Raw genomic sequence first — 24,258 nt, 5'->3', positions numbered from 1 at the left:
TGGAAGACGCTTACTTCCACATCCCTATACACCCCAAACACCGCAAATACCTGAGATTCACAGTGGTTGGCGTCCACTTTCAGTTCAAGGTGCTACCATTCGGTCTAAAATCCGCACCAAGAATATTTACAAAGTGTTTAGCCCCAGTTTCTGCAGCACTGAGGTCGCAGGGAATGCAGGTCTTCCCATACCTCGATGAATGGCTGCTCAAGGGGCCATCGAGACAGGCTACAAGACAAGCGGTCAAAAGCTCCCTCCGTCTATTCTCAAACCTAGGACTCACTCTCAATGCAAATTAATCTCAACTGCAACCCCGTCAGGTGTTGACTTTTCTGGGAGCATTACTGGACACCCAAGGCTGCAAGGCGTTCTTGTCTCAGAAGCGACAGATCAAACTTCAAAAGCTGGCAAAACTAATCTCAGTAAAAAAGTCACTTTCAGTCCGAACATATGCTTCTCTTCTGGGGATGTGCTCGTCAGCGATCAGTCTAGTCCCATTGGCGAGACTCAGGGTGAGGCCTCTGCAAGAAGAATTGCACCGACAATGGCGACAAGTAGAAGGCTCTTTCGAGGATTGCATAAAGGTGACACCCAGAATGAGACTGGCTCTTCTTGCACTTCTGCTACCACTGCCTCTGTAACTTTGATTTGGAAAAGCTTCTGCTGCTTCTAGCCAAGTGGTACCTTTATGAATGAAGCCTGGTAAAATGTTTACTAACAGCCAAACTGACTGACTTAGCTGGTACTTATTTAAGCAATGTTCTTTTACTGGTGACAAGTCAGTGTGCCTTTATATTTGTTGTATTTATTATGAATGAAGCCTGGGAAAATGTTTACTAACAGCCAAAATGATTGACTTAGCTGTTACTTATTTAAGCAATGTTCTTTTACTTGTGACAAGTCCGTGTGCCTCTATATTTGCTGTATTTATGTACATTTCAGCCTTCTTTTCTCTGTGTTTAGTGAATGGAATGTTTGACATGTTTCATGGTACCCCCTGAGCTTTGATAGTTGCAGTGGAACTGGGTGGTAAATTGCCAAGGTAATCCCGCTTGTAGCTATGGCAAAGGCGGCTCACGCTCCCATACGTAGTCTGCTGAAGTCTCCTAGTTGTCAGAGACCGTAAGAGGTAACAGCATATGAGAGAGGTGGAACAGGAGCGGGCAGTGCTCCAGTGGGGATACTGGGTATTCATTTCTATTCTGGCAGCAAATGCATTGAGCTGTGTGTTGGTGACCCATCTTGGTGCCGTTTGATACAGCGTTATCTAGAGTAACATTTAATTTTGCTCCATTCTGATGGGAACTAGACTGGTTCCTCACAATTTTTCACCAGTGTTCCCACACGCAGATGTCAGTTCCTTTCTTTTCACGCTGCCAGACATAAATCTGGAGCTCAGCTCCTATATTTTGTCTAACTTCCACATTTCCAAATTGTTTTTCACAAAATGCTAGGCAATATGCCCCCTCCAAAAGGTACATGCTTCAAGCTGTGCCGAGACTGCTGCAAGCAGATGTTACAGACCTTCAGAAGGTGACTTTGATGCCTGGGTTCCAGTCACAACTCCAAGTTGTGATACTAATGTGCCCTCATTCACCCAAAGATCATGCAAGACTAGGAGATAAAGCTGCATATAACAGAGCGTAAGAAGTTGCGGACATTACACATGATCACTCCACCTCCTGCCTAAAGCATTTGAATAAATCGAAGTCCAAATGCAAGTGCAAGAAAGAGAAGCTGTGCAAAAACCCTAACCCACCACTCTGATGCAAAGAGAAGGCACAAGGGCGTCCAGATCTGAGCCACACCCCATCGAGGTCACAGGTACCTCAGCTGGTCCCAGCAGTTCCCTGGTCCATCGTCGACTCCACAGCAAATCAGGGCCTTGAAGTAGGTGGTACTGCAAATGTTTACAATACTTTTGACTCCCTCTAGCTCTATGGAGCTGCATGGTACTCCAGTCCGTTTAATGCCGGCAGGCCCTCCTCTAATGCAGTCTGCCCCCTTGGTGCAAGTTACTGGGCACTTACTGATGCCGATACAAGCTTCTATACTGACCCCACTGACCACACCGGTTTCCACAGCACAAAAGCCCATGTCAGACGCCCAACCAGGGCTAAAAAAATCCACTTGTCCACTCGAATTTGTGAGCCAGATTTAATTATGACAATCTATTTTTAGATCCTACTCGCCCTTTATGGCGAGTAGGAAGACAAACTGACTTGTGACCTCTGCCTCTGAAAGCAGAGCAAATGTGACAAAAATAGCAAGATTTAAATGCATCTATTGCTCACAAAGTGAATGAGCAATTCAAATGTCTTAAAATCTTGTTAACTTGTCACATTTGCTCGGTTTTCAGAGACAAAGGTCAAGTATATTACAATTAGGTAGAGTAGATGTTTCAAACTACTTGACCTGCAGGTCTAGAGCAGTTTTTACGTGTTGTCGAACCCTGACCCCTAAGTAAAGTTGACCTGAACTTGACTGATATCACATTACAAATTAGCTAAAGAGCGCCTAGTTGTCATGCTACCTATAGAAACTTTTCTCTGTGGTCACTCTGTAGAGAGCAGCATAGGAAGATAGTGCCCAATTGGTATGCTGTCCTGCCCTGTACATAATCACTGATAACATTGGCCTCATAGCAGCTTGTCCCCTGCTAGGGGAAGGGTTAGAGTGAGTGAGAACCCCTGGGGCCGACACTGGTAGGGAAACTGGGAGACAATGACTCCATTTACTCATGTGCGCTGGGTGGGCCTAAGGAGGGACTGAGCTGGGAGCTGATGCCCTGTGCAGTGCTGCAGGGGAGGAGGGTACTATGGTGGCTTGCTCGAAAATAGGTTTTATAGGCTGATTATAATCGGAGGGGATCCCTGAGCCTGACAAGTTTGTGGGGCTGTGATCCCGGACGTAGCGGCTGGTAACTGGGGCCTGTTGTGAGTGTGAGCCTGGAGAGCTGACTGGCGCAGTGTTGGCCCCCTGCAGTTTATCCTGGCCCACGGGCTTGCCAGAAGGGGAATCCAAGCATGCCCTTTTGTGGCTCAAAAGCACCTTCTTGTGTGCAATCACCCAATCCCCCAACCCTCTCACCAGTGGACACGCTTTGGTCTGGCGGTACGCCATTGGGAGATTTGGCTGCTGCTGTTGGCTGTTTGAAGAGCAGAGTGGGGGACTATGGCGGTCCTTGTTCTGTGCGGTGAGGACCCCCAGGCTGTGGCGCACAGGGATACAACCTGAGGCCTGTGCATCATAGGGGGCAGTGAGAGAAGAGTGGAATGGTATACCCAGATGTTGATAATCTCTGTCCTGAATGTTATACTAGCATACACTGACCTGCGGATCGAGGGTGAGCCCGGTAGGCCTGCCTCATTGAGCGTGACAATACCTTTATGTCAAATGTTAACCCAAAATAAGTTGCTGCCTGTGGCATACGGTAGCAGGTGCTTTTGTTGCTTTGCATATTAGTGGTGCCTGGAAGGGATTATAGGGCTGCCTGGGACGCCCTTGTGGCCAGCTGCTTTGTTGGATATTATTGTGAGTTGGGCCCGTGGCATTGTTCTAATCTAGAGAGATATACTATTTGACTGGGTTTAGACCCTGCATAATGCGCACCATTGGGGAAAGACGATCAGATACAAACACTACAGTTTAATGATAAAACAAAAGAAAGGGTAGATTGAGCTGCAACAACAGACTTCTACAAATTCTGGCGATTAGGAAATTGCTAGGCTGTTCAAGGAAATGAGGGAGAGCTTAAATACACCTCCCAATGTGAATGGACCACTTCAGGGAGAGATTGGATAAGCAGGATTCTAGACTGATAGAGGCGGAAACCAAGGTCTCTGGGGTGGAAGATGTCACTCAGGAGTACTTCTGCAAACTGACCATCTTATCTAAAGATATTAAGCTAATAAAACTCAAGAATGACGACTTGGAGGAAGATTATGTCAGAATAAAGTAAGAATCATGGATGTGGCTAAGTTAGCGCCAACAAAAGTATGGACACTTTTGTGGAATCACTCCTAATATCCGTATTTGAGCAGGTAAGCCTTCTCTACCGTATTTATTATGGAGAGGGCTCATAGGTATCTGGCACCTGGAACTGAGCCGGGACAGAACTTGAGGCTGCTTATAGTACGAATGATGAGCTACAGAGACAGACTAGGAGTGAATAGGGCCGAACCGGATCTGCAGTATCATGGCTCATTGGTGGCATTCTGCCCTGACTTCACTTCTCTTGTGCAGGAGACAATTACTCCAGAAGTGAACAAGCAATTGTGCAAAATTTCTATCAAATATTCTATGCTTTTTCCAGCCAAGCTTAGAATAGACCTCAACAGCAAGGTCGTCATCTTCACCCAGCCGGAGGCTGCTGTGGGCATCCTAGAAACATTTGATGCCTGGAAAGAAAGCTCAGATAAACTGTAGTAGACCTGGGCCTAGCCAACGAGTTTGTACTCAGGACTCTGCTTGCAGCGATAATGATTGATGTTGCTTTTTTGCAGTAGGTTAATTGGTGTTATACTGGTTGAAACTGTAGTTCAGGTATGATATGGGAGTGATCGCGCCCTTTTGTGTAGAAGATTGAACATACTGTGGCCCAATAGGTAAAATTGTCTCTACAGTAGTGGAGGTGCTTTGGACATCCTGGGCCAGATGTGCGCTCTCATGCAACCTCATGAGTTTAGTACGCCATCTGCAATGAAGAACACCACCTCTTGAGGTTTGTTATTTCTGTTGGTAAGGGAGGAATAATTTGTTAACAATTGGGGTTGGCGTAGGTAGGGTTCATTTTGGAAAAGTTATGATGTGGGGTTGTGCACTTGCACAACATTGAGAAATCAATTACCACATGGTAGACCACACCGCCTACCTGATGGCAGCTGTTGACATTATGTAATTGATGAATACTTCTGTACCAGCTACTGTTAAAGTGATTAGTTGGAATGTCCAGGGGCTTATCAACCCCCATAAGGCTAGTCAGGTCCTGGCATATCTCAAAAGCCATGGGGCAGAACTTGTATTTCTGCAGGAAACACTCACACCACCAGGCACGCAGGCTCAGTTTACCTCCAGGTGGGAGCAACATAGACATTTCACATTGATCTACCTATTATAGAGGGCTAGTCATATTGATAAAGAAAATTTGTGCTGTAGGAATGGCAGGCTGTTACACCAGGGCATTGGGTCCTGGAGATACACTCAGAATGGCTATAGTCTTACTTAATAAAATATATGGTCCCAATTTTGGCACTACTGATTTGTTTTGATGCCATAGATGTGCCGGCCTTCATATGATGTGGGTAGGCAATATCATTTCAGTGCTCTCACTGCAACATGTTTGATGGCGACTACCTACTGTCCGGCTCCACTACCAACTGTCGCATTGATAAAAATAATGGAATTATGTGAGTTCCAGTATATGTGAAGAATAATGAATCCCGCCAGGACAGGTGACACATTTTATTCCTCATGCACGATGTTGGTTCGCGCAATAACTGATTGATGAAGCCGCAACTCTTTGAGTTGGTGAGGGGGTTGGGGAAACTACCTGAAACACTATCCAATCACTCTTGTGGAATTGCTGATGTGTATCCCCAGCTATATAAAACTGAAGACACAGTGTAGACTTTGGGGCAGTGAGCTGCATAACCCCGTCTTTCGATCTGTAGAGCCAATATACTGGAATATTTTTAATGCAATGATGGATCGGTTGTGGAAATCAGAACACTCAAGGATCGGTATCCTTAGGTCCTTGACAACACTGCTTAATTCATTAGAAAATATATTAAAAGAATGCATAGCTGCTTATTTGGATTATGTAGCATTGGCATGGGTGGAGGGAGGTAGATGTGTGGGACATTTTACGTGCCCTTATTACCTTACCGTTATGGATATAAAATTGGCAATAGCGGCCATGGCCAATATAAAAGCTAGTAGGCATGATAGACTCTGTTAAATTTTACAAGAAGTTCTCAGACTTATTAGCTCCTATGTTTCTCGCTGTGTATAATGAGGCGTTGTGAAGGTAGCTGGCTCTTTATGTGGTTTATCAAAAATCTGATATACCATATAAAGAGTCCAGCGGTTCCCTCGTGAGTGGACAGGGCTTGCAACATAATCCCAAAGTGCTCTATTAGAGGGTGATGCGGTCGAGCAGCCTTAGGCATAACACAGAGGAGTGCAAGACATTTGCAAATGGACACAATGATCAATAAGTGGCACACACCTCAAGAAGTAGGTCCACACCAATTTAAAAAAAAAATAGCAAGTATCTTTTATGTATGTTTAGGCATCAGAGAAAAATCTTCCAGGCAAGTACGTTTTTAAATATGAATTATTTTCACTTTAAAAAGTGGACAGTGCAAATTCTGAGTTCTGCAATGTTAGCCTATAGAAGGAGGAACAAGTTCGGCAAACAGGTATAGTCCACGACTTACAAGCCCAATTTCCACAAGTTAAGGTGAGTGGTGGGCAAGGTCAAAGGCACCACCAGCTGTACACCACCGGCGACACAAGGGAGGCCGGGTGCAGGGTGCAAAACAGCATCGGGAGCCCAATAGGTTTCAATGGAGATCGGTCACTGTTTAAAGAGGCTGCAGGCTCTGCCTGGAAGGCCAGCCTAGGTGAACAAACAGGGTGAGGTGACGGGGGTTTTAAGGCATGCGATGCTCAGGGACGTAGGGACACCAGGTTGTCCTCTTCTTCACGGCCTGGGGGCAACTGATGCAAAGTTATCTTTCCACCAACCAGTGGAGATTCCCGCCCTCCCCCCCCCCCCCCCCTGTCCTAGCCTCACCTTTTGATGGCAGGACGGGTGGGGAAATTAGTATGCAGAGTAGGAGGGTCCACCTTGGCCTGGCACAACCCTAGGGTCGTTATGAATACTAAACTTTGAAATGAAGTAGGCACTTGGCACACCTTATTTTCTCTTGATTTTCAGTTTTAGGCTTTTTTTCGGTCCAATATATTCAACCTATTGCGTGCTATCAGGTGTCATGGGGCTGCCTTTCCCCTATGTGCAAAGATCCTTAATTAAACGGGCAGTGAACAACTGTTACTCCCTGACCTGATGCACAGCTAAAATTCATTAAACTACTATTCTTGATTAAACCACAATTTTTACTCAGTGTTTTTCATTAATTTCTCTTGGTTTTATTCACCATGTTATCTCTGTGATGAAATCATTATTCTTTCATATTTTGTCTTTTCATCTTATTAATGACACATAAAGTATTATTCATTTCCTATACAATTATTCTTTGGTGTGATGCTAATCACACATTAACACAACCCAAAACGATTATTATCGACGATTGAGGAGTAGTTGGCCCGATGCATTTCGGGACCCAGTCCCTTCTTCCGGGGCCATCCTGTAAATGAAATACATGTGTGTCACTTTTTGACATTTTCAGTTTAACTTCTCAATATTTACATATTTACATTTACCCATTAATTCAAGGGCCACTTCAAGTTTCAAATCGGTCACCACAGCTACATATACTGGAATTTCAATCTTTACTCTGGAGTTTCTCTCTCATGTTTTTTTGACCGTATGTTTCAAAATTCATCAAACTCTCATTCTATGGCTGCTAGGCTAATGGTGACTCACTGTTATCCTATGGTTGTTTAGAGATTGATATGTATGTCTGTACGAGTACAGAATTATCTAGCTGTACATTAGCTAGTCTGATACTAGGTCATATTTCCAAATTTTACGCAGCTGTTTAACGTCTGTTGCGATACAAAATGATCTAGATATGGGACAGTTTGCCTAATGCTCATTCATGCTTCCAAATTATACACGGCTGTTTAACGTGTGCTGCATTGGAAAATCTTTCCACATTATATTCTGTAATAAAAGAATTTTTAAACTGTTGCTGGTATATTAGAGATGTTTCTAAGCTTTCTTGGTGATAAGCAAACTGAATTTCCTCTGTAGTACACTGGACTGATTTAAAGATATTTATACACAATAGTGCAAACAGACATAGATGTCATACTGTGGTATGATAAAGGTTTACCTTATCGTTCAATGCTGTTTCCATTAATGTAAAACTCGATTGGAGGTGTAAGTATACGGGGAACTGTGGAAAAAATAGACCTAGTGTAACACAACAATGATTGCCGATTACTTTTATGTAAAAAAGTTGTACGCTATGCTGCTCGTACCTTGCTGTATTCTGTCGCGTTCCTGCATATACCTGCGGGAAATAGAATCTAAGCTTTCTAGCATTCCGTTCTTACTTCTACCTGTGGGGGTGAATGGGTATCGGTTCAGGACATTACTACTTTTAGATGTGAGATCACTATTACATCCCAAACTGTATCTGGCTACACATTTAGGCTGGATCTGCTTACCCTAGGGTTGCCAGAAGCTGAGGTGAACCCCTGTCTTGAGAATTATCCATCTTGATTTGGAGAATTCTGCCCAAGAGGAACAGGGATGTGCCCCACTCCCCAAAGGGATGGGGCACCAAAAGGGTGTACTCACCCCAGGGAACAGTAGCCATTGGCTACTGTGACGACCTAATGCCCTAAAATGTAGTATTTAAAGGGTCCCCTGAACCTCTTTCCTCAGATTCGACGACCTAAGAAGTAGTATCGGAGAGCAATGCCGCAGCGAGAGAAGGAATACAACAGCTGATTTGGCCCCAGCCCTGCTGGCCTGTGCCCACTTCAAGGCCCCTTCTTGCAGAAACCTGCGTGTCCTGCATCCAGCAGCCTCCAATAACCCTGGGGAGCGGAGCTGCCTTCAACAAAGACTCTTTTCCCCTGTAGACACTGGCTGTGCCCAGAAAGAAGCTAACTCAAGGGCTCTTGATCCGGGCTGGTCCGTGCCACTTGCACCACTCTGCACCAGACGCCCACGCCCAAGTGGCCCAAAGATCCAGTGACGTCTCCCCGGCGATCCTAACCTGCGATTCATCGTTGGACTACCTCTCCTGAATTTGCCCTCGACGCCTGCAGCCTCAACTTGAAGGGTCCCCCCGACTACGACCAGACCCGGTGAGAGAACCCAGACGCCTAAAGACATCCCTGCACCCCCAGGCCTTGGAGTACCCAACCGACTGTGTCCCGGCATCCCCTCACTGTCCAACTCACCTCTTCAGTCATTGATTCCTTCAGCCGGTCTTCTAGTCAAAGCCTGCAGCCATTTTCTACAACCGAGGATCTCTATTGTTTTTTTCAGGCACTCGCCACTTCCTTTTAACCTTACGCGGGCCGCCCCTTTGCTGCTGGTGGTGCAGTCTTAGTGCAGCTTGTTGGCCCTTACAGTGCTGAGCTCAACCCCTACGGCCTGTGTCCCTGAACCATGGGTACTTTTCACTACAACCGGTGTCTCGTCGACATATTATTTTAAACAAATATGTCCCTCCTGGGAGGGACAGGCCCGTTTAACGCCCAAACAGAGGAGGGAAATCTCTCGCAACACTAGGCGCAAAAGCATGGAATAAACTTCCTCCCAACTTGCGCTTGATCTCTGCTGAGAAGAATTTCCGTAAGGCCCTGGAAACTTGGATTTTCAACCTTCCAGACTCGGTCTGTATGACTCTGGTTTAGACACAGTGTTCTGTTTAGATGAGATAGATGTGTGAGCTGACTTTTCCGGCCTTCCATCTAGGCTACGGGCTACAAGCGCCAGGATGCTCCTTGGAGCGACAGTCGCGCTATAAAAGTGCATACTTACATTACATTACATTACATTACACTGGTCCCTGGTGGCCTAGTGAAGTTTCCTGGCTGTGGATTGCGTCGCCATCCACAGCCTGAAAATAGTTTCAGAAAGGCCTCATTGGAAAGGGGAGAATTTCCCCTTTCCAATGAGGCCTCCGTGAAACCTGGGGAGGGCTTTTTAGGCATTTTTCCCCACCGGAGAGCAAGAGAGTCCTTACCTGTGTCGCCCCAGCCCTCCCCACAGTCTTCCAATGGCCGACATCCGCACTGAGGAGGGAGTACGGTTTTCAACTATTGACCAACACCCACACAAAACGGGTTAATAGGTTAAATCATAGTGAGTTTAAACGCCAGGCCTCCTTTATAATTATGTTTAATCAATTCACAGTTCTAATTGATTGATAAATCCAAAAGACCTGCAAGACCACCCTTTCCATGCTAAGGGAAGTGCCAGGGTCAGAACCGTCTGTTTCTAAATCACAACCAAAGCCTCCATGTTCCTTGCATACGCATGAAGGAGGATCCATGAAAAATAGTGGTACTTTTGCTTTAGACCGTTCTGATTTGAAAACATTTATTTATCATCTTGACATGTACAGTTATACTGTTTAAAAAAGCAACTTTCTTCTTCCAATCATATCTGATTGGATTGTCTTCCAGGTCCACTATTTAGTTACCTTTGTTATCTTTTTATGTTTTTTAAATTAGCTGAGGCGGTTGTGCTGTCTGACAGTGAGGAGGAGGAAGTTGTTGTTTTGGAACCGGAAATGGCAGGACGTAATTCCAGGTAAGGGTACAGAAAGGTCTCTTTGGGAAAAAATGGATGTTGCATGTAAATGGTGCAAATATTTGACTTGCAATTTGTTGCACATGCTAAGTAATTTAAGTGGAAAAGCACTATAATATGATTATGTGGTTTAATAAACAATAGCAATATAGCAGTAGGCTGTTGTCCTGAATGTGATGGTGTAGTTGATGGCTTTCTGTTCTTGAATATGGCATATATTTGTAAGTGTGCTCCCCCTTAAGTATATCGGTCATGAGCTTCAAATGTACTTATAAGATCAGTTGAAATCTTGATTGGTTTGACATCACATGCTTTATTCCTTTTAGTGCATCTCAGAAATGTTAGATTTATCTAATAAAGTTCCTTAAATGAAGCCAAATCTGAAGAATTTATTGGAAATAATATTTATTGCTTCAGCCTTTGGTAAACTAATAGAATGCAGTTTAGCTTTGTTCCATGCTGTTGACTTGTAGCAAGTTCTGATCCAAACTTGCAAACATGTTCATTACTGTTTTTGAATAGTTAAATTCTTCAGCATAAAATTGATAGAAATTCATGACAAGATGTTCTGCGTTGTCGCTGGAAAAGGCACAAGAACTTTTTGTTTTAAAGGGAGTTTGGCTTTCTGATTGGATTTGACAACATTAAATCAAACACAGGTGGACTTTCTTTCACATCCTATCACTCGCATAACTCATGTAACTATCAATATTTAATACTGAACATGCCTGGAGAATTTGACTGTTCACCAAGACTGAACAACAACGATTGGAACATGGGTAGAGCAATCACTGGGAAAAGAATAATAAGCAGATACAAAGAAATTATATTTTAAGGCCTCCTCGATTTTTCAGTCTAAGCCACCATGTTGTCTTCGACTCTGGGAGAGCGGGCGAGTGAAAATGATTGACCTCAAAGCGAGAGATCTACCTTGAAGTTTAGGCTCCATAGTATGGACCTGCCTCAAAAAGCGGATACGCTGCTACTCAATTTTAGGCCTATTTTTGGAGTTGAATATATTCCTGGGGAGTATCTACCTCTTATAAAAATAAATAAATAATTCTTAATCTATAGTGGTTGACCATCCCAAGAGTAGCCTTAAAGACTCTTAGTAAATGAGCCCAGAAAAGAGGTTCAAAGCTGAAAAGACATGAAACTTTCACCACAGGGAATACTCTAAGAAACAATAAGGCCAGGTGTCGGGCAGAAAAAAATTCTTGCAGACCCAGAAACTCCTCATATAGTGTCTCATTCACCTGACGCCCACACAAAAAAGCCGATTTCTGAAAGTCAGCCTGCAAAAACGTTCATACTGACTTTTGAAGAAGCCATTTAATTTCAACTTTGAGTTTACCTAATCACAAAAAGTGTAAAAAGTTGATCACACGCCTACTTCCGGTAATCTACAGGTCTCAGGTCATGAGCCTCTTTCCGTCATACAAATTAGGTGGCCAAGGAGCAAGTAAAGCGGGAGATAAAAACTGAAAGCAAAGAACAAAATGATACATTAAACTGGTATCGAATGGAGCCCCAGAGTAGCAACCTTTAGATGCTTGACCAATTAGACCACTTATTGATGAAACATTATTTAGCCATACTATTATTAAGAGACATCAACGGATTATGGTGTTGCCATGCAAGTGGGAGAGGAGGAAACATATCTGGTAAAGAAGGTGTTCAGGACAGAATAGGCAAATCAGTATATTCCCATTTTGAAGACAGTCTTACAATAGTCCGTGAAAAGATCTTTAGAACAGTGGCAGAATTAGATCTCTTACTCCACCAACATAGAAAATATAAGGCTCCAACACAAGGTCCTACTGGTATTAAGGTTAATTTACTCCCCGACTCTGTGGTGTTCTGCATAGTTTCAAAACTAACTTCCTTTCATGAGTGGGGATTGCCTTTGTCCTGGTAAGGAGAAAGAGTTTGGATGCAGCAGGTGCTGCCAAGTATTTGGCAGCACCTTCGCAGGCATTGTTAATTTGGTATTATAAACATCAATGGGAAGAAATGGAAGCATTCTGAACTACACAGAAAGGGAGAGGTGGAAATCAGCGGCCTCTGGTCTCCGGCAGATTCCGACTCCACGTCAACCTTCTAGAGCGTCACGCGATCCGGCTGGTATTAAAAGCTTTTCTACCCTCCATCAAGGTAAGGCTAGTGCAGGTGTTCACGGACACCACCACCGCCATTTGGTACTGCAAAAAGCAGGGCGAGGTGGGGCTGTCGCAGGGATTCTGCTCCTAAACAGAACTGTGCACAGAGACCCAGGACCTCAGTGAATTGTGGTGTACCAAAAAACTCACGTAGTGCCTAGAAACCCTAATCAGCTAGCATCAGTGTCTCATTAGCTCTTCGTCCTATAGCAAAGGAACCAATGATTAGACAACTCAGAACATGCGACTTAGGTTATACTCCGGAATGGTGGGAAACAAGAACACTCTTTAGTTATACTCTCATACCAGTCCACAACAGGAGTAAAAAAGAGACACGAAAAGGTTAAAATATTTCTTTTAACAACGTGCTCTAAGATGCAGTATCATTGCTAACATAAGCAGACATATGATTAGAAATAATATGATCAGCATTGTTACAATTCCATAAAACATAAAAGGAGAAATCATATTACAATGATGGTGTAAATAGGTACTATCGTGCCTAGTAAATCACCCTTCCTAGCTAGGAAATATGTTTTATAAACTATAGACGGTCTCTTAGGCTTGTTTGGGGGACCCCATACCTCCAAGATCAGCAGGTGTGAATCACATCAGGATCTGCAAAAGTCTCTCTGGAAAAACGGGCTTCTTCCAAGTGCCTGAAATCATGTTTACAGTGTGATATTAAAGGCGCCAGAATCACGTTGGCTTGCAGCTGCATATATGTTATGGCTAGAACGTGAGCCGATCAGCTCGAACAACAGCTACCTTGTTATGATCACCTTGGAGGCTTTAGCACTCAGTGTGCAGACTAGAGTCACGATGTAAGTCTAGGGATGCTGAAAACAAACCATTCTCTTGAAAAGCATTTCTCGTAGCCTAAAATACAACAACAGTTATATGCAGTGTTGTGTGTAAAAGCAGCAAAGAGAACAAATGGCGTTTAAGCTTCTAATAAGCCTATGCTAACTTAGCAGTGTGAGTAACAAGGCCCAGCCCACACTACAGACCAGTGGACTCTGTCAAGAGACTCTGTGCCTCTGGACATGGCTGGAACATCAGGTCATTTCCCGGGTGGCTCAACACCTGGTGGGCTCTCTGAGTGCCAGGGCAAACAAACTCAGACGCAGAAGCCTAGTGGGTCACAAATGGCGTCTCCATCTAGAGGTGGTGCAAGGTCCCTTTCAGCAGTTGGGAGAGCCTTGGTTAAAGCTGTTCGCGGCCGCAGTTCTATTCGCTGGAGTTTCCAAGGCATCTTTTATTCGGAGACGCTTTTCGTCTTGAGTGGAGCTCAGGCCTCCTGCACACATTTCTGCCCATACCACTCAAGCCCAGAGTTCTCAGGAAGATCACTAACAACTGGGCCCAAGTCATCCTTGATTTTGTGGACCGGGTTCAGAGAGTTTGGTATCCTGAGCTGTTGAGCATGGCCATCACTCCTCCGAATAGGCTGACCCTTTGGGAGGATCTTCTGTCGCAGCAGCAGGGGAGAATTCTCCACCCAAACATTTCAATAGGTTAGCAACAACAGTCGACAGCCTTCACTCTTCCACCCGAAGTCTGTGATGTGATTGTGGCTGCCAAGTGTCCCTCCACCAAAACAGTATACGCCTGATGCTGCAGCAAGCTTGTGGCATGGTGTGCAGAAAAGCAGGTTGACCCCCTTTCTGCTCCTGTTCTTCTCTGTATTCGTTTCCTTGCCCAGCAGGGCTCTGCTCTGGGCACCCTAAAGGGTTGACTTTCTGCTATCTCAGATTTTCTGTGGTTGCCTGACCAGCTATCCCTTTTCAAATCCCCTATTGTACATAGGTCCTTGAAAGGTTTGCGGCATATGTTTCCTCCTCCTTTTATCATGGCTCAGTGGGACGTTAATCTCATCATGACGTTCCTGATGTGCACTCACTTTGAGCCCTTGCACAACTGTCCTCTCAGGCTCCTTACCATCAAGACGGCCTTACTGGTGGCAATAACATTTGCCTGGATAGTCAGTGAGCTTCATGCTTTGTGATCCAAGCCTCCGTACCTGAACATGTGCCCAGACAAGCTGGTTCTACGAACTAGAGCTTCCGGTCTGATGAAAGTTGTCACTCCTTTTCATGTAGGCCAGTCCATCACTCTGCATTACCTTTGGCAACGCCTTATCTGTTAGAGGCTCTATTTAGTCGCAGATTCCTTTCTGACTTAACCATCCTCCCCACTCTGCAAATGGATTTCTAGGGACAGGGCTTTCCCCTTTCAAGGTCCTAGTTTTCCACACCAGTGGTCAGTGTTCTTCGTGGCTCTGTGCTCCTGGCGTGGAAAGTTGCCAAAAGTAAACGGACGTAAGAGCGCTGGAATGGCGCCTATATAGTCACCACATATGTAACTTCCATCGCCGACAACACCAATCGGAGCTGATCGATGCCACCTACCAGCGCGCAAGGGTACTGCTCAAAAAAGGTTTCCAGATCCAGTCTGACATCTAGGGATAATTCTAAGATAAGGAATCTGCGTCTTGATAGAATCTTTACCAATAAGGCGTTACCGAAGGTAAGTAACTTGTCCATCAAGGTACGACCTGGTCTAAAGCAGGTTTTGAAAGATGGATCATGTATCTAGATTTGAATGCATTCATTTGTTGACATGCAGGACAGCAACATGGACATCGGCTCAGGTGTTACCAAAAACTGTTGTGTGGCCATACTAGCCAGAGAAGAAGCACAAGCAGGTCAGCCAGTTTTCATATGAGAAAGAGAATATTCCTTTGAAATCTTACCTGTAACAATTGATTTTCAACATGTGTTGTAGATTCACGTGTAGCTTTCCTACCTCTAGGGGATATGGAAAGAAGTAGAATATCCATTTAAAGAAAATGGTGAAAAATATGTTTTCTGTAGCATTCTGCTTTGTGATTTTTGGGGAGACTCCCCTCAAGCAATACAACACCAATTTAAAACTGTAACAGGTTGCTTAGAAGAAAATAAGCTACAGTATTCAAATCCGAGCACTAGATGGCAGATATGTGCTCAGCCTATGAATATACAACTCAACAAAGATACAAACTGCTTTTTACACATTTTTGATTTCTACTGATAATTTATCTGCAATTTGAGGATTGGGCCCAGGAAAGTTTTTATAATTTTATTTTTTTAAAGTAGGTCTTATCACTCTTCATTCTAATCTCTTGACTATACCTTATGGGCACTTCTGGTATCGAGAGGCAGGTGCCACATAAGCATAGATGTTTGCCCTCACCTCCTGCCACATCATGCAGGCCTGATTCCCTGTGCAAGTGTCATGGTTATCTTGACAACTCTTGCACTGTGCCACCTGTAGACCAAGACATGACCAGTCAGTCATGTCCTTCAGACACTTTGTGCCCTCATTCCGAGTCTCCCTACCAGCTCTGTCTCTGCTTCCAGAAATATCTCAAATTTAGGATAATAAGTAGTGTATGTGATTAAATTCTCCCTTAGGTGCACCCTTCCTTGGATAATTTCACCTTTAAGAGCAGATTCAGATTTTAAGGAAAGGGTAACAGTTTTTGGGCTTGGTGGAACTTCTCTCTCTATTGGCAGCCCCTTGTTTCTTTCATTGCTGCAGCATTGCTCTCCTGTACTTCTTGGGCACAACACAGAGAATAGAACTTCCTGGGTTAATAAAAAAAAAAAAAGAAGTACACTGATGTTTGTCTTGTATTTCCAACCTTACAAAGCAACACAAACATGCTCTCACGTGGTTTTTTTTGCAAAACAAATGTAGAGAGTTTGAATATCAGTTCTGCGTTTTGGCCCTTATTTTTTTTTTTTTAGCTATCTAGAAAAGTGCAGCCCTCCAGATTTTAGTAATGGCAATCTCTGCTGTACTCCATTATCTGAATGAGACAATTAGTTATGGATTCCTCACCTTCGAATCCCCCAGGCTTTATTCTTCAGCAGTACCCCTGCGCGGCGCTAGTGGTGTCGGTTGACTCTGCGTTTGTCTTTGGCATCATGGTCGCCGGAATGACGTTGCTGTATCTACTTAGATACCGCCCTCGCACACTGACATCAGTTTTCTTTTTCCACGCCAGCCACCGCAGATCCGGAGAGAGCAGTACCTCAAGTCACCTTTGGACTCTGTTTTTGCAACTTTTGCCAACATCTTTTTTGGGTTGATCAACTCCTGGTGCACTCAGGGATGTTACGTCGGACCGGCTTCAAGGCTTGTGACTCCAGTTACAAGTTATAGTCGGTCACAGACGCGCACCTCGTGCGCCTTTGGTGCCTGGAGTGCGACCACGGGCCAAAGTCATCCTCAGACTGCCGGGCCATGAACCCGAAGTCTTTGCGGGAGCGGTCCCGAAAGCTTCTCAAGGCCCAGCAGTTCGCTCTGTGCCATTCGAGGTCCCGGTCAAGAGGGAGGACGCGGGACCGGTGGCGGAGCTACCAAGGCCACTCGTCATCAAAGTCTTTGTCTTCGGGTAAGTCGAAACACAAGAAGAAGGCGAATAAGCATAGTCCCTCTTCGCGTTCTCCTAGTCTGTTGGCCGACGCGACACAGGAAGGAAAAGGTAGTCGTCCGGCTCCGCCCGCGGAGCTTGTTAGGTCGACTCAGGCCTTCCCGCCTTTTCCGGGAGCCGGAGTACCCCTGCCCAGTTTCAAAGCTTTTACGAAACCTTGCACTCCAGCTTCGGGAATCCAGAGTCCTCCAGCGCGCCCTCGGGACCCGCTGACTTGGCTGGGGACTCTAGGCCTTTGATGCCTTCGGCTCTGGCGCCGCGGGGCCCCCAAGGATATCCCCCGACACTGGTTCTGTCCCCAGCCAGCTTCGGCCCGGTCTCCCACTCGTTGAGGACACGGAGCGGGATCGACGTCATCTGATGCCGGGACCGGCGTCGACCAGTACTTTTGTACCTCAATTTTCTCCTGATGTTTCCTACCACCCTTAGTGGCTACCAGGAGAGGTTGATAAGGACTGGGAGGGGTATGTGGACTCTCTTGCAGACCAGTTAGAGGAACCGGACTGGAGAGAGGAGTTTGGTGACGCCAGTGGTCTGGACACCTCCCCAGGCATGCTTTCTCCCCCTACCCATTTTCCTCTCTTCCCATCCTACCCCAGAGAACTTGGTAGTCAAAGCCTCAACGTCCAAAGGCGCATTCCCTAACACACCACCTGATGGGGAATCCAAGAAGCTGGACCACATTGGGAAGAAGATTTTTTCTTTCTTCCTCTAGCTTGGGACTGCGCATTTCTATTGGTCCGTTACCCCCACTCGGTGTGGGACACGGTTGCGCAGGTGCTGCCACAGTGCCTGGAGGAGGCCCGGGCCGTGCTCTCCCATGCTTTTGCCGAAGGGAGAGAGACACCGAAGTCCGCCATCCGGTGTGGGATGGACACAGCCGTCTCACTAGGCAGGACGATTTATACATCGGTAGCACTGAGACGCTACGCCTGGTTGAGGTCTGTCTTCTCAGGTGATGTACAAGCAACGCTTTTGGACATAACCTTTGATGGCCGTCGCCTGTTTGGCGACAAGGCAGACAATGCGCTTGAGCGCTTTAAGGATTCTAGGGCTACGGCCGGATCCTTAGGCCTCGCTCACACCTCCCACCAAGCGCAGTCTGCTTTTTGCCCCTTTCGTGGCACCACGTTCCACCCAGCGCCACAGCCTCTGTGCGGGTGGGGATGTGGATCCCACCGCCGTGGGTCAGGGGGCCAGCAGGCGGGCCAGTCCACCAGCGCCCCCTCTGTAGCAGCCCTCAAACCCTTCTAGTCCAGCCTTTCAGGCCCATCAAACGCCAGTGGGCAGCAGGATTCGCCATCACCTCCCCCACTGGATCAACGTAACGTCGGACAGGTGGGTTTTGCAGATAGTCCGAATGGGCTACTTCCTCCCCTTCGAGACTAACCCTCCATCCATGCCACCTCAATTCCATAGCATGTCATGGGATTACCTGGTCCTTCTCCAGCAGGAAGTTACAGCTCTCTTGGCCAAAGGAACCATCGAGCGAGTGCCTGCCCCTGATGTAGGTCGTCGTTGCTATTCCCACTACTTTCTGGTGCCCAAGAAGGACAAGGGGCTGCGTCCTATCTTGGATCTCAGGAACGTCAACCGCTTCCTCCGGAAGGAGAAGTTCAAAATGTTGACGCTGGCTCAGGTGCTGCTGCCCTTGAACCGGGAGACTGGTTGGTAGCGTTGGACTTGCAAGCTGCTTATTTTCACATTCCCGTCCTGCCGGCCCACCGGTGTTACCTACGGTTCACAGTAGACCACAAGCACTTTCAGTTTAGCGTGCTACTCTTTGGCCTTACCAGCGTCCCTCAGGTGTTCACAAAAGTGATGGCGGTGGTCGGAGCTCATCTGTGCAGATCAGGGGTTCCAGTCTTCCCCTATCTCGACGACTGGCTGTTGAAAGCGGGTTCGCCCCAGGCAGTCCTCTCCCACCTCCAGCCTACGTCGGACCTCCTGCATTCGCAGGGGTTCACTATCAATGTGCCAAAGACACACCTGATTCCCTCTCAGAAGCTCCTTTTCATCTACGCGGGTCTGGACACAACACAGTTTTCGGGTTTATCCTCCCGAGCAGCGAGTCAAGGATATTCGGACTATGATTCCGATCTTTCAGCCTCTATCCTGGGTTTCGGTCAGAATGACTCTGAGGTGCTAGGCCTCATGGCATCCTGCATCCTGCTGGTGGATCATGCTAGGAGGCATATGTGGGCTCTGCAGTGGGACCTGAAGTTCCAGTGGGCACAGCATCAGGGGAATCAGTCAGATTGCGTCCAGGTCTTGGAGGGCATTGCTCGACAATTGCAGTGGTGGCAGTGGTGGCTCACGAACCAGGATTTGGTCAGTGGCATATCCCTCTCTCTTTCCCAACAAGAGTTTACAGTGGTGACGGATGCATCACTTCTGGGGTGGAGCGGCCACATGGGAGAGGCGGGGATAAGCGGCCTTTGGTCTCTGGCAGAGTCTGGGCTCCACATCAACATTCTGGAGCTTCATGCGATTTGTCTTGCCCTAAAGACATTCCTTCCCTCTGTCCGGGGAAGAGTAGTGCAGGTGTTATCGGACAAAACCACTGCCATGTGGTACTGCAAAAAAACAGGGCAGGGTGGGGTCGTGGGCCCTATGTCAAGAGACTCTCCGCCTTTGGACATGCGCGCAATGTCAGCAGTTCTGCGCTTTGGAATTCCCAAGGCGGCACTCGCAATGCGACGCTTTTCATCGCAAGTGGGGTTGCAGTCTTCTATACGCCTTTCCGCCTATACCACTTCTGCAAAGAGTGCTGAAGAAGATCATGCGCGGCTGGACCCAAGTCAGTCTTGTGGCTCCGGATTGGGCTCAAAGACTCTAGTATCCCGAGCTGTTACACTTGGCCATCGATCCTCCAATCAGACTGCCTCTTCTGGCGGATTTTCTGTCGCAGCAGCAGGGGAGGGTCCTCCACCGGAACCTGTCCAGCCTCCACCTCCTTGCATGGAGATTGAGTGGCTGCACTTGACGGCTTTCGACTTTCCTCCCGAAGTCTGTAACGTTATCTTAGCTTCCAGGCGTTCCTCCACTAAAATAGTACACTCCTATAGATGGAACAAATTTATGGCATGGTGCACAGAAAAGGCTGTGGATCCCCTTTCCATCCCTCTTTCTGGTGTTCTCTTGTTTCTACTTTCTTTGGCCCAGCAGGGCTCTGCTCTGGGCACTATTAATGGCTCTCTCTCAGCCATTTCAGCCTTTCTTAGACTTCCTGATCAACCTTCTCTTTTCAAATCCCCTATTGTAAATGGAGTACTTAAGGCCATTACCCATCTCTTCCCCCCTATTGCTTTTGTAATGCCCCAGTGGGACTTGAACTTGGTTCTGACTCATCTCACTTTGAGCCGCTACATAATTGTCCTTTCAGACTTTTAACTTTGAAATCTGCCTTCTTGGTTGTCATCACCTCTGCTTGTAGTGTGAGTGAGCTTCAAGCATTCTTCTAAACCTCCTTTCCTGGCTGTTCATCCGGACAAAGTTGTCCTTCGCACTAGGCCTTCTTACCTTCCCAAAGGGGTTACCTCTTTCCACATAGGACAGATCATCACTGCCCACCTTCTTTTCACCTCCGCATCCTTCTAAAGAGGAAGAGCGGCTCCATCGTCTGGATCCAAAACGTGTGCTTTCCTTCTATCTGGATCGCAAAAGACAATTCCGGGTGGATGACCAACTCTTTGTTGACTTGGGCGCCAAGAAAGGTTGGGCCGTTCAAAAACGGATCTTCTCTCGGGTCGTTCTTTGTGTAAAAATCTGCTTTTCCTATGTAAAAAAGGAACCTCCAGTAGGGTTACGTGCCCATTCCACCAGGGCAACAGCAGCTACTACTGCTTTGGGACGTGGAGTCCCTCTTCATGACATCTGCCAGGCAGCTACGTGGGCTTAACTGTACACGTTTACCAAACACTACTGCCTGGACAGCCAAGTCCGGGGAGGTGCTTCTTTGGCCGTTCGGTTCTCCAGGACTTTCTGGTGGGAACTTGTTTGGCAGACCCACCTCCGGGGTTAGTATTGCTGGGGTATCTATTCTAAGGTGAGGAATCCATAACTATTTGTCTCTTTCACATGAACAAGTTGCTTACCTTTAGTAAAGATTTATCTGTAAGATACATCGATTAGTTATGGATTCCCCACCGCCCCATCCATCCTCCCCGTTCTGCAAACTAACTTCTAGAGTAAGGGCACCCTTTCAGGGTCCTAGTTTTCGTGCACCAGTAGTCAGTGTCTTGCATGGTTCTGTAGTTCTGGCATGGAATGTTGTGTACAGAACTGACGTCTTCGAATGATGGCGGCGTCTAAGTAGATACCGCAACTTCATTCCGGCAACCATGACGGCGAACGTGGAGTCGACAAACGCGACCTATAGACGCGCAGGGGTCCTGCTGAAGAAAAAATGATCTGGATCCAGTCTGATCCCTGGGGGTAGTTCTAAGGTAAGGAATCCATAACTAATCTGTATCTTACATGTTTGAGTCTTGTTGAGCTGATGAACTATTATTTAACTCTGTTAAATTCTATACAAAACTTTTACTTAACTCAATATACTAAGGAACATGGATGATTGTTTTTCTTAATTTACGAAGTCTGTCCATAAATTATCACAGTTTAATGTTAATTTTGTTTGCTGTTGTCTATCAGCCTGCTTCAGTTTAGAAATCTTGCTTACTGTTAAGTTGGTTTTAACTATTGGTGTCTAGTGACATAGTGAATTTCTATTTTGCACAAATAAGTTTCAAAATATTTATCGGATTTTCATAATTAAATCCGAATCAGTTGGTGTGCTTTTTTAAGTTCTCTTATTGTAAAGTTTGACTTGGGAAATTGTGAGAAAAAAATGGGATTTGCTTTGGCTAGCACTACTAAAGGCAGTTGAAAGAGCAGAAGCGCAATATCTCATGTTCCGCATTTGCTTAAATGTACGTAATTCAGCACATGTCAAACCTCTTAAAAGCTGCCTCTATGATGATTTCCTTCATGTATTTATACTGAATTGGCGCTAAAAGAACAGCAGGGTCTTGCTCTCCTTTTCCACTGAGCTCTCTCTCTAACCTGATATTTCTTTAGTATTCCATTTTACTTTCCACTAGAACTGCACAGTCTGCCAGTTTTAAGAAATTCTCTGTTTTTCATGCATGTGTGCTTGTTTTGTAGTGCTGCATCCCAGCCCTTACCGAAGAGCAACCCTATTGCTAAAAAGAAAGCCAACAAAAAGAAAAAAAAGAAGCCTGCACATTAAAGCTAGTGTGGATTCTCTACAAAGGCACAATGTACTGATGGAAGCCGTCCGATATTTGGTTAATGCCGTGCATTACGAAAAATAGCCTCTCTCATCTGAGAAATTAAAAGTAAAATTCAGTTGTTTTAGGCCTCTGTGTTCAACCTGCCTTTTGTTTTGAATTGACATTCACAATTAAGTTTGCTTAAGTATCTGTATTTTATGTTACAGAACTTTATTCAACTGTTGACCACCATGCATGCCAAAAAATAAAGCCTGCTACTTTTAACATTGTAATAGCTGTTCCTAATGTAAGCCAGAGTTCTAAATGGCAAGATGTGTCCTTATGCACGAATGCGTACAAATTCTGAAATTCTTGTATTGTAAGAATGGACTTTCAGGTGATTCAAAGATCCGTCCAAGTCAGTGACCCATGGGAAATGTAAAAGAAGCCAAGTCATTTAATATGGAGACCATACTTTTGAGATAGGAGTTCAAAGATGTGGGTGACACAAGTTTGTTGTTTGGAATCTGGAGACCAGTCACCACATATTTCTATTGAGAGACCTCCAATATTAGGAGGAAAGGTACATTTTCTGTTTCCTAGAGCCTTTTTAGCCAGGAGAATAATAATGGTATAATATTGAGATAAAGGGTATTTGCCGTTAATGAGTAAGATTTCAAACATGAGTGTCCTATTAAGGAGACTAATGCTTCTAAATGAAAAGACACACATAGGCTTTCAACTAGAAGAGGGTATGGGTGTGATAAGTCCTGTACTCAACCAATCTTAAATCTGACGATGTATACACTAAAGGAAATAGTGGCCGCTTAAGATAGAAGGGGAGCCTTGTAGTGCATTGTAATATAACTTCTGAAGCCAAGCCATTGTGGTGTACATAAATGGTAACTTGCTTTAAATAACACTGGAGGCAGACCAAATGCAGAGAAACAAGGAAGGGAATTGACTAGTAAGGCTGTTGGCAAATAATTTGTTTGGCGACATGGCAGACTAGTTTGCCTTGGTCGACTTAATCGAAAGTACAATTTGTTTTTAGGATATAAATCTGAGCATGAGGAAAATACTATTTATTACATCTAGAACTGCAAAATATGCATCTCCTGTGTGCTAATGTATATATGTACATTTCTGCAAACTTGCACTGTTTGAAATCTGCATTAATACCTACACCATCGGTACAAAACTTTCTGCCACAGACACCTTGCTCTACTGAGGTGGTAAAAGTTCCAGCAGCAAGGCTTGTGTTGCTTTAGGCAACTGGTTGTTGAAAAAACTGCTGCATTCAAAATGTGAGGAAATCTAGATTTGCATACATAAGTGAAAATCTTGATGATAACTGTGGACAAAGGTGGAATATGGCTGAGTGCTCCTTTTATTGGAGTGGGTATGGCCATTTGTACATTAAGGATATTAAAACAAAAAAGGATGGTATGGCTGCTGCTGTTGTTGCCTAGAAATCCTGCATAACTTAATTTCTGAATGGACACTCGAGACATAAAGTGACTGACGCCAGCAGAGACTGTTTTAAGCTCCAGTGATCACTTTCTATATCCAATGGAGAAATTCGTCTGCTCTACCTCTGTTCAGAGTGCTTTAAATATAATGCTGTTCGAGTGCAACATGAGTGATTTGCTGCTTCTATATGCTATTCAAACCAGCAAAGTGGCGAACCTCGTTGAGGAGCGGGTGTAACGAATGTGGTTCAGCATTTTCTTTCTGTAAGGAAGATTAACTTGCAGTGGTGTTACTGTTGTGGGAATCCTTACTACCGAGAAATTATGCCCCTGGCAGCTGTTGGAAAACAGCAGGTAATATGAAGAGTTTACACAATATTAACATCCAATGTTATACACAAAATTACTGTGCAGCTACAGTGGGAACACAACAGATCAAAAACGGAAT

At 45.4% G+C, this 24,258-nt stretch overlaps 1 protein-coding gene across 1 annotated transcript in view; it reads left to right on the top strand.

The window, feature by feature from the left end:
- The window catches only part of EXOSC9 (exosome component 9), a 372,997-nt gene extending 350,374 nt beyond the window's left edge, over window positions 1-22,623 (top strand). The window contains exons 11-12 of the mRNA XM_086962216.1: window positions 10,387-10,465; window positions 22,271-22,623. Coding sequence (XP_086818342.1) covers window positions 10,387-10,465; window positions 22,271-22,355 — 164 coding nt within the window. The 3' untranslated portion in view covers window positions 22,356-22,623. The remainder of the gene's footprint in view (window positions 1-10,386; window positions 10,466-22,270) is intronic.
- Window positions 22,624-24,258: the final 1,635 nt, after the last annotated feature.

This window comes from Lissotriton vulgaris, chromosome 3_1, assembly GCF_964263255.1.
Source record: "Lissotriton vulgaris chromosome 3_1, aLisVul1.2, whole genome shotgun sequence".
Classification (NCBI taxonomy): Eukaryota; Metazoa; Chordata; class Amphibia; order Caudata; family Salamandridae; genus Lissotriton; species Lissotriton vulgaris.
This window is presented reverse-complemented; position numbering and strand designations above follow the sequence as displayed.